The sequence below is a fragment of the Chroicocephalus ridibundus genome, chromosome 2, assembly GCF_963924245.1.
Source record: "Chroicocephalus ridibundus chromosome 2, bChrRid1.1, whole genome shotgun sequence".
In the NCBI taxonomy this organism is placed as follows: domain Eukaryota; kingdom Metazoa; phylum Chordata; class Aves; order Charadriiformes; family Laridae; genus Chroicocephalus; species Chroicocephalus ridibundus.
This window is the reverse complement of record NC_086285.1, coordinates 144256479-144267705: the sequence shown is the minus strand read 5'-3', so window position 1 is coordinate 144267705 and position 11227 is coordinate 144256479. Positions and strand designations below refer to the sequence as shown.

The window sequence follows — 11227 nt, the reverse complement described above, 5'->3', positions numbered from 1 at the left end:
TTGAGTTGCTGCCCGTTTGCAGAGAGGCTGCAGTACACATGCAATGCGAGGGGACCGCGTCGTGTTCCTCCTCCTGAGCAAGCACTGATTAATCTTGGCTTAATTACCGATTCTCCAACACCGTTATTTAAAACCATGGTGGGAGTCACGGCCTTAACGCCTTGGACTCCTGTTGCTCGTTCCGCCCCTCAGCGTAGCCGGGCGCCCCGCGGCGCTTACGGCGGGGCTTCCGCGCCCGAAGGCGGCCTAGCGGGAGCCCGATGGACAGTGTCCGTCCTCGGGGGTGTTCGCCACCCGCCCGGGCAGAGCCGCGGACAAGCGTTCCCCGCAGCGGTCCCGGGCCCGGGCCGTGCCCCGGCGCTGCGGGGCGCATGCGCCAGCGCTGAGGCGGCATTGGCGGGCCCGCCCCCGCCCCCTGGGGACGCGGCGGGTTACCCAGAAGGCAGCGCGCCGCGCCGAGGTCAAGATGGCGGCGAGGGCATCAGGTGAGGCGTTGGGCGGCTGGGGGTGGTGGTGTGGGGCTGTACCCTCCCCCCCCTCCGCTGGCTGTTGTGGTGCTGTGCTCGCTCCGTGCCGCCCCGGGAGGCGAGGCGGCCCGTGAGGGGAAGATGGGCAGCCGGTGGGCGCCGGCCGCCCTGTGCCCTTGACGGGGGGCAGCGCCCGCAGCGGGTGTACCGCTGGCGCGGCCCTGGCCGGCAGGTCTCCTCGTCGTCCCCTCGGTTTGGGCTTCAGCGGAGGGAGCCTGGCAGCGATACCGAGGTTTTCCAGGAGCGGTGGGGCAGAGGGTGCCCGGGAGCACTGGAGGAGCCCTTGGGCTGGCCCCGAGGGGCCGTGGGGATTGGTGTCCTGCCGGGTTACTGACTCCAGGCTTAGTTGGTCTGGTGTTGTTCCTTCTCAAGGCCTAAAGTGCGAAAGAATAAGGCCTGACGAGGTAGTGTGCCAGTGCTGTACTGGCGTCACACATAGCGCTGGTTTTATGGGGTGACTTAATAAGGCAACTGACTTAAAGTCATGAAAGATAGCTTGCCCTGGCAGCATTGGGCTGCATTGCCCATATTGTGCTGTTCCTGGATTTCTGGGCCCCTTGTTGAGTGACTTTAATGGTATGTGGTACTGTATCATACTCTTGATTACATGTAAAAAACACTTTTGCTATCCAAAATCACAGTTAAGGAAAGATGAACATTCTACATGTGGTGTGTTTTATTTTTTCTTTTTCAAGTAAATGGTCTTTTTCTGAGGTTTCAGCGTTGACTTTCCAGTTGACTTTGGCAGCTCTTTGAAAAAGGAGGTTCTGGAATGGTATTTAAGTAACTAAAGGGGAGAGCAGAAAGTTAACAACATAATAGTATGACGTCCTTGAAAGCAAATTAACCCATGATGAGAGCTGGGAAACTTAAAGTATTTGAAAAGCATGAAGTTTTTGCTTTTTGTACAACATTATGTTTTTAGTTTAAGTAAGAGTTATGGAGCCTAAAAGTGTTGGTGCTGTCTTTGACAATGAGCTGTTAGCATTGTTCCAAGTCTTAAAGCAGTCTAATATTCAAATTTAGTGAAACAGGTCAAACTTTTGTACGTAAAAGCACTCATTCCATGTAGTCAGTGTCAATTAAGGGATACTAAAAAGCAGAGAGGCCAAGTCATATATGTTCAGATTCAAACCTGATGTAGTGTTGCATTGCTGCATGTGAAAGAGGCCAGCAAATATTTGTGTACTGTCATAGTAGTGTGTAAAAGTTGAATTTTATCTTGCTGTGCAACTGATGATGGTCACATTCAGTTGCAGGAGGTGGTCGCCTGATAGACAGGATTCGCAAGTGGTATTATAATGCAGCTGGATTCAACAAACTCGGTAAGTGTTTCATTGAGTTTTAAAAACTCTGTAAATGTAGCAATCCTCAAACTAGTTATTGTATGTACATGCAGTTTGGCATAAGTCTTTTTGATCAAAATTATGTAATACTTCTGTGGGGAAAAAGTTAGCAATAGCTTCAGTCATCATGTTTGTTACCTTGTAATGAATCAGTGACTTCTTTATTGCTATGTTTGCTCTTGTTTTCAGTGACATAACTTGTAACAGCTAAGGTTAAGCTGGAGCACTTGAAAAAAGTTGCACAAAGCAGTCCTGAAAGCTTGATTACTTATTGTTTCCCACCAAGTCACTTTCCCTAGCCAGTATTTTCTAACCTGAAGGCTGCCCTTGAAGCTGGAGAGGTTCCTGCTGGTAGCCAGCAGTTTGTCTGGGATCCTTATGTAAAGTATCCAAAGTGCAAAAAAGGATTTAGTTCGTTCTGCCCTCTGTATCACCATAACTTCACTTAGTGTCTCTCTAGCCTGCACAATGGTGAAGTAGTAAAAATAGCCTATCCTTAAGTAGAGGAGGTTGCCTTGATGGTATTGTCGTCAATTTGTTCAAAGTTGTTCCCAAGTTTGTTTCAACTATTTACATGTCAGAACTGTTCTTGAATGACAAGAGAATCTGAATATTCAGAGGCTGTAATTTACTGCTGACCACAATATGACAAAATAATTTAAAGGAAGTTAACATAACTGCCCTGGGGAAATTAGAAAAAAAAATTGCAGGACAACTGTAGAGGAATAAGCTTAGGTCTTTCCTCCAGAGATGCGGTGCTTAGCCCCTCTTTTTATATCTGTCTGCTGAAATTCTTAAAGGCACTAATCCTTTTTGCCCCTTTTCTGGGAATGTGAATGAAAACTGAGGAGAAACAGCAAATTTAATCTAGTGATTAAACTAGCAGCCATGCTCCCTGTGCCTTTGAAATAAATTACGAAACTGTATTCAAAAATACGTAGCTCAAAAGAAATTTCTGTTTTATCAGGAGTCATGTAAGATCAAAACCTTTAATCACAAGTCAGTAGGTATACTCTTGCAATCTGTATCAATCTTGGAATGTTACAGAAGTAACATTTTGTCCTATGTTGTTAATACTGAAACTTAAAGCAGGGTTGGTTGAATTTCAGGAGTCCTTTGTTCCACAAACAGTGTGAGGGTCCTCTTGGCTTTGAGAAGACTTGGTCCTTCTCCCCAGTTTAACTTCTGATTTGGGGTGGGGGACCAACTTGGCCACAAACATAACTTAATATAGTAGATGGAGATCTAGTCAGTATGGACAGTGGAGTTTAGAGAATAATTCTTCAGTACTGAAGTAGTCACATCTGGGGTTGACTGGCTCTAATGGATCCAGAGCTCTTAAACCCTTCACCTAGACAGTCATCTTAAATACAGATAGAAAATCAGGTGAGCATAAGTCCACCTCTCAGATCCAGAATAGTTATTGTTCTATGTATATACATACTCTTATGAAACACATTGAATCAAATACCAATTTCCTCCATTTCTTCTTAAGAAAAGGACTAAAAACAAATAGAGTATGTGTAAGCCAGTGTTTAGAGTTTGTTTGCTGTGAGCAATTAGTCGTTCTCTTCTAGACTGGTTTAGTTTTTCTTCATAATTTTACATTGGAAATGTTTTGCCCATGTTATGTAGAAACACCTGTGTCAATCTTAAATCTTACTTAAGATCATTTATTCAGTGATATTGTAAAATCTTTTTGGTACAGGATTAATGCGAGACGATACATTGTATGAAGATGATGATGTAAAAGAAGCACTGAAGAGACTTCCAGAACATCTTTACAATGAAAGAATATTTCGCATAAAGCGAGCACTCGACTTAAGCCTGAAACATCAAATCCTTCCAAAAGACCAGTGGGTGAAGTACGAAGAGGTATGTGTACAGAGTGTTTCCAAGGTGGAGGATTTAAATGGCACTGCTATGAGTGGTCTTTGGGATTTTCAATCTCTAAGACCTACACACTTCCATGTTTTTTATAGTGAGTAAATGAGTGTGTATCTCATAGGATACCTCTGGAAAACAACACTTTTGATCGCTGTTTAAAAATCTCTTTTTTTCAGTGGAAATTAGGGTTTTTTTCTCAAGAAGAGAAAAGCTTAAACTACAACTCAGAGCCATAACACGTTGTTTGTATTCAGTCAAAATATTTATTCTAAGCTATCAGATAAAGTAGTACACTGTAACTAGTTTGAAATTCTTATAAAAGGTCTCTTGCTTTTCTGATTAATTTCTTAATTTTATAGAAAATCTCAAGCCAAAGCTTTTATTCATAAAGATGCCAAGGAAGAATAATTTCATAGAATCATAAATGGTTTAGATTTTAAATTCAAGAATGTTGAGTCCAATTGTTAACCTAGCACTGCCAAGTCCATCGCTAAACCATGTCCCTAAGCACCAGATCTGTATGTCTCTGAAATACCTCCAGGGATGGTGACTCAACCACTTCTCTGGGCAGCCTGTTCCAATGCTTGACAACCCTTTTGGTGAAGGATTTTTTCCTAATATCCGGTCTAAACCTCCCCTGGCTCAACTTGAGGCCATTTCCTCTAGTATCGTCTGTTACTTGGGAAAAGAGACCGACCCCCACCTCTCTACAACTGCCTTTCGGGTAGTTGTAGAGAGCAATAAGGTGTCCCCTCAGCCTCCTTTTCTGCAGGCTAAACAACCCCAGTTTAAAAGGAAATCTTGTATTAAATAAGTTGTTGTCTTGTAATTTGATAAACAAACTACATCTTTCTTTTCAGATGTAACTGACTTCCTTTTTGTAGTGGATTGATTCATAGATTTTGCATTACTGTCCATCTCGGCTTTCTCCAAATTACCAGACAGAGAGGAATGTTATCACTAAACTTTTGACTATAGGATGGTACAAGGGTATTACGTTTCTCTATATAAGCAGCGGCTTATTCTTGTGATCTTATTGTTCATATTTAGGTAACTGCTGCATTGAATAACTGGTTGTGTGGTTCCTTAAGCAGCAGTTTGGTTTCTAAGTGTTAAACACGGTTGAGATGTTTCGTTGAATCCAAGTTTACAGTGCTATTTAGAAGTTAAGCACAAAATGAGTTTCTCCAGAGTATTATAGTTGGACTTTGAACTAATTAAAGTGGATCTTGTACATTTGGGTATCTGCCAAAAGAACATTGTTTCTAAAGGTATAGCTGGAAGTGTGACTTTGCTTGTTAATGTTGGCAAGGCATTAGGAATTAGTGGTTGCTGCAGTGAAGAACTTGTCATTGTGGACTTGGCAGATACGAAGTTTACCTTTTCAGAGTAAGCAATGTTTGATGTCTCTTTTTTTTTCTTGTTAGGTTGTGTTTTAGTCAAATTTGAGGAGGAATGAGGGACAAGTAATCTGTAGGAACGGCTTGAGATGTTTCTGGACCTCCCTATAAGCTTAAATATATTCTCTTCTTTTTCAGGATAAGCACTATCTTGAACCATACCTAAAAGAAGTAATCCGTGAAAGACTTGAAAGAGAAGCATGGAACAAGAAATAACTATTGAACTACTTCATGCAAATATCCACATATTTCTGATATTTTTAAACATTTGGTTATAGGAGTCTACAGGGAGGCAAATGTGAGGCTGAGGAATACTGTTTCAGCTTGTTCATTGAATCTGTTCATCCAACTAAAATAAACATGTCAAAGTATAAAATCTACTTGGAAGAGTTCTTTGTAAATGTTAACAAGCTAATGTTCAGATCTTTCCTATGAGTATATACATTACATATTAACTTAGTGGTATGCAGTCTTCATTCCAGCGTTTTGATTCTTACCCTTTTCATAATACAGCTGTTTTCTGCAGTTGTAGGGTTAAGTAAGATACACACAAGGTTGTTGGTGCTCTTTGCTCTGTTAAATTAAAAAGGCGTTGCTTATTTCCTTCGTCACTTCTCCCCGGAGACAATACTGGACCAGTACTTGATATTACAGTGGCATCATGAGCTAGCAGAATGTAATCTGTGCATCTGAGCATATACATATTACAATAATGGAAAATGTAGATGATTTCTTTATCACAAAATCTTGAAATGTTTCACTAGCTTTTTATACCATATACATTGTTAATCCTTAAAAGATATAAACCATTTCACATAAACCGTAATGACTGTCTTACTTGAGCTTCATGAGACTTCTTGTCCTTCTAAAGGGTAAAAGTAGTATGCTGATGTGCTTTCATCAGCATAATTAACTTCCTGTATATTTTTTTCATGGCCTAAAGCATACTGCTGTTCCAGTGATTGGTATGAAGTATTTTAAACTATCAGGCTTAATGATATTAGAGATACCAGTGGAATTCAGGCTTTGCTTAACAACACAAGGAATTCAGTTTTATCCATAAAATACCAGCTCTTGCTGGCTGAAGACCTTGAGTTTAGTCTTCCATAGTTTAATGGTAGTGTTCATTTGAGACAGATATCGGTATTACATGTGCAATTCAAAGCCTATCATGTAGTTCTCTCTGTGAAGTACACAAACTTGTGTGATAGTCCCAAGGTTGGTTTGGTTGTTTTTTTGTTGTTTTTTTGTCACGAATGCTTGTCTGCCAAATGCAAGAATCCATTGACCAAAAGCTAGAGCAGTTCAGGAAAAAAAATATTACATAAATATGGAGTAAACCACATCTGTAATTGTGATACTTATGACCAGATAAATGCAATACCTGATTAGATGTTAGAGTGGAAACTGTCTTTTAGCTTTGCCCATCACTGTTATTAACCTTCATCTGCTTGCCTCAGTTGCTTACATCTGTAGGATGGGTACAGTGATCCCTGGGTGAAATACATATTTCAAGAATTCACTGCCGGATGCGGTAAAATAAAATGCTGCAAAAATATCTGCATCCCTGATGCTTCTTGAAAGTCTGTGGGGTGATGATGTGAGGCTTCTTTTATCTCCTATAGTAAAATCTTACGATTGAAGCATACATAATTTGATGTCTTTTTGAGAACTTCTTAACTTTCTTCCAAGAGACAAACAGGGCCTGAAGTTTCACACTTATTATTAGAATACTTTTTTTTTTTTCTAATGGAATTAGAACTATTTCATTATCTGTTAGAATAATATTAGAAGACTTAATTATCTAATGGACGTAGCATTTGGAAGGCACAGCTGGTCAAACTTCTACAAAAACTAGGATTTTGTAGAAAGACAGTGTCTGCTTCTTTGACCATACGTTTGGATTAGGGTGGTTCAAAAGTCTTTCAAAAATTACTTGTTTAGAGGAAAGGGGTTTTTTGGCATCAGGCATTTAAAAATAAGCTGACCTTTGACTGGAGCGCAAAGCAGCTGTGCCGCAATTGGCCTAACACATCTGAAATCACTGACCTCTTTACACTCAAATTCAACATTTTAAGAGTCAAAGTCAAGTATAGAAGTTAACAAAAGATTCTTTCCAAATGATCTTCGTAGGAGTTCAAGGGGAGGAGTGAAAAGGAAGCCATGTTAAAAGTTTGTCAGCTCACTGAGGCTGAGGTGGTTTGACATCTCTCATTTAGACGTGTTTTCCGATGCTTCTGACTTGGATTGGTCATTTTTAATTTTAAGTTCCCATAATGATGTGCAGTGGTCTCCTGTTGAAGTATTTTGAAAAAGCTCGATGAATACTGTTTAGTTGTAACTTAGGATGATACTTGTAAGGAAAATGTATTTGTCGCTTTTTGGCAGAGATGGGTGTGCATTCTTTGAGAAGAATCTGAAAATAGCGAGTAAGAGGGAGGAAGGAGGTGGGTGTAAGACAGGGATATCTGTTGCCTGGGAACCAAGATCTGTAGCAGCTTTGTGTTAGAGACTGTAAACTCACCTAGAATGTGTGATGTGAGATTTGGATGCTTGTGCTGCTGGCTAATCGATGAGTAAATCGGAAGACATTTTGTATTTCACCCTGTTGTGTTCCCCTCTGTGCACACTGAGCTACTAGCGTTACTCTGTAGCTAGAGGAAAGGGGAGTTTTCTTGTATGAATGGGCTGAGTCCTGCTGGTGACAAGTTGGAGGGTCGGTGTGATTCCCGTTTTTGAATCCTTACGTTTATCCTTAAAAATATCTGGGATGAGAAGGAATGGAATTGCAAAAATTAGGGATTTTCAGATCTGTAATTTCCTTCTAATTCTTCCATCCCACCTGTGCAGCTCCCTGGGATCCTGCCGTATTCCTTGTGCAGGCTTTGTGCTCCTCCGTGAGTGACGCAGGACTGTGCAGCCACAAGCTTGCTATCTGCAAAATTACTTCATTTTAAGGAAAAACTTGGTAACAGTAAAGGGAGTCAAATTGCCAGAGGTTGAAAGATGGTCTGATGATGAAGGAAAGAGCATTCGGATTTGGAGAACTGGTTTTTCTTTCTGCTGCTGTCACAAGGTTCTTCTGTAACGCCGAGCAAGACGCTTGGTTCACAGAAACTCACTAAGTATTTTGGTAAATGCTTAATATGTGGCGCTTGGGGCTACCTCTGCAGAAGTGCAGAGAAGGCGCGTCTATGTCTAGGGTCAGTAGATCTGGTCTGAAAATATTAGGTGGAAGTGTCAGTATTCATCCGTACACACAGTGGATACTACAGGTGGTGATGCCAAGAGCAAATCTCACAGGGATTCTCACAGGTTTGAAAAAGACCTCACAATCCTTATTTGTCTGATGGGAAGTGCAGAAATATTTATAAAGAAGCTGACACATTTGTGGCCTGTACGGAGTGCAGAAAGCAAGGTTGAGCCATGCGCTCGAGAAGATTGAAAAGCATTCGGGAATGAGAAGGGTTCCTACTGGCAAAAATGTGAACCTGCCATTTAAGGTCATATCATAACGCACAGGGCAGTGGTGCATCTTGCATTTCCTAACTTCACTTTGAAACCTTCATCTTCATGAATGTAGTTTTTTGGATATAAATTCTATACAGATTCTATAAATTACTTGAGGTCTTTTTGTAGTTCGAGCTCACAACATCTTTGGCATGTCTAAATTATGCGTGTCAAATTAAGAGGGAGTCCAAGTTGATATTGCTAATCCTGCAGTTTGATGACAGTTTTAATTAATTTTCATCACTTTTAAGCCAACCTGTGCTTCATTTAAAGTTCTTTTATTCAATACATGGTGAAATATAAGAATGCGTTTTGATTGCTGAAGATCATGTTTGTTATGGCAGACTGATTTCTTTAAATTTTGAATTCAGTCAACCCAGAAACAATGGATTTTTTGCGGCACTGTAACAAGAAACATATGTTTGTTTTACATCCAACTTCCATCCGAAGGAGAGCTACAGCAGATATAAATCTCATGAGAATTTTGATGAAACATCATGCTTGTCATTTTAATGGAACTGTTTTAGCATTAATATGGTAAACACATTCCTACTTGAAGCGTTTTCTCTCTAGATAGCAAAGGTCAAAGATTACCTTCAGGATTTCCCCACAGTGCTGCTGCGCCCTTGCGGTCGGTTTTCGTGGACTGAAACTTTGGCTGGGGTAAGGGCTGCCCTCGCGGTGTGGAGCAGGCAGAGAGGAACCAGAGCCACCGCTGCTCTGGGGTGAGACCGGGGCTGGAACTCGGTGTCCCACCTGGTATGCAGCTGACTTGAATGCCTTGAGTGACTTCGCTTCTCTTAGTCTCTTTTAGCTGGTCTAAGGCCCAAAGGAATAAGATCTTGAAGAATCTGTAGGCAGCTATCTCCATTGTAAACAGTCTGGGTTAGCATCTAAGCACCCTTGAAGAACTGGCCCTGGTCCCAAAACTCTGTTTCCTCAAAGTCCTCCACAGGCCATGTGGAGCTGCAAACTTCCTTTGATGCAGTTTTTTAAATCCTTCAGTGTGAAACAGTTCCCAGCTCATCCAGGACCTCAGCAGTGGTGGTGCTGGGACTAGGTGACAAGCTGGTCTGATGCCCCAAGGTGCCAGAAATTGTGCGTGCTTCTGCTTCCCCGGCAAGGTGGGCGTTCTCATGGCGTGTCAGGAGAAGGAGCCCTCAACGCCTCCTGCTCGCTGGTGATTTAATGCTAGCTTATGCCGGTGGGCTGTGGGCTCAATTCCATTTTCTTCACAAAAAGGTGTGGATTCAGTTCCCTTCTCCGCAAATGCTTTAGTTCTCTAATGAAAATCTTTCTTGGAGTGCAAGTGGGGCTGTTAGTCCCTTTGGCTGATGCTGTTCTGCTTTGAAAGGTTCAATTAACTGCGCCAGGAGAGACCTTGACTTGAGTAAGTTGGTTAGAGCTGTTTCCTAAGCTGGTTTAAAAGCTGCTTCAAAATAAGGGCAATGCCTGACTCCACCTGCCTAGAGGCACTTGCCAGCTCGGGCAATTACTGCCCACCGGCTGATTGTCTTCAGTCATGGCTTCTGCCCTGCCTGGCTCTCTCCTGTGGTACCTGAGCCCTGAGCCAGCCCTGGCACCTGCACCAAGGAGATAAGACAAGGGCTTGAGCGAGGAACAGAGCGTGGGTGAGGCGTTAGGGTAGATGCAAGATTAGGAAACCATGTGCAGGGATTTGGAAGAAGTGTAGGGAAAATAAGTTCACCTTGATGCCCTTCGCCTGCTTTGGCCATGCAAGGTGAGGATGAGATGAGGTTGGGGCATTTATGTGTGGACTAAATATGGCCACTGGGAAGGGGGAGAAAGAAAAATGTGGTTGAACATATTTTGGGAAAAGGGACCATTGAGTAGGACAGTGAAGAGAGGTGTGTGGTGGTTTGGCAAAGGCTGCTTTGCAGGCCACTACAGAGAGTGACTGCCATATGTCCTAACTTTGGGAACCCCAGGGTCATGGCACTCACTGAGGCACAAATTTTCCCTAAGGAATATTTAAGTATCATCAATTGAATCAGATCATGAGTGGAGCCCAAGCTCTCCCTGTCCTGCTTGCAGAGTGCTTGGACGTGACCTAAGTGTCCATCTCCTCTGGCCCAACCTCATCTGTTTCTTTCCATGAAAACCAGAACGGTTACAAGAGGTTGTCCCAACAGCGCCGGGGCAGCTCTGGGTTTGGGGTGCTCGCATCTCTGCAGAGGAGCACTGGATCTTTCTCTTCCAAAGCCCAAGCAATTCCAAAGGAATTGCTGTTGCTGTTTTATGAGAGTGTGCTGCTTCAGTTCCTGTGCTGAGAAGGGATCTGGGGCTTGAAACCCGATCAGAAAGAGGTACCTCAGCACAGCTGGGCTGTGCTCTCCTCGGCGGTTCCTAAAGTGGTTCCCCGCTGGCCTGTGCGGATCTGGTTCTTTGTGTCTAAATCTTCTGGATTGCACGGGGAGGCTGGATAGCGAGACGTGGAGTTAAACGCTGCTGCGCTCGGTATTATAACACCTAAGCCCTTTTATGAAGCCTCATACTCCCGCTGCGGCCCAGCAGATTGAAATGATTGTTTATAAGC

At 42.6% G+C, this 11227-nt stretch overlaps 1 protein-coding gene across 1 annotated transcript; it reads left to right on the top strand.

Moving 5' to 3' along the window:
- Window positions 1-392: 392 nt before the first annotated feature.
- Window positions 393-5540, top strand: LOC134512142 (cytochrome b-c1 complex subunit 7). Its single transcript, XM_063327232.1, has 4 exons — window positions 393-485; window positions 1781-1852; window positions 3582-3748; window positions 5299-5540. Exons 1-4 carry the CDS (start codon window positions 467-469, stop codon window positions 5374-5376), a joined length of 336 nt encoding a protein of 111 aa, XP_063183302.1. The 5' UTR covers window positions 393-466; the 3' UTR covers window positions 5377-5540.
- The last annotated feature ends 5687 nt before the right edge of the window (window positions 5541-11227 follow it).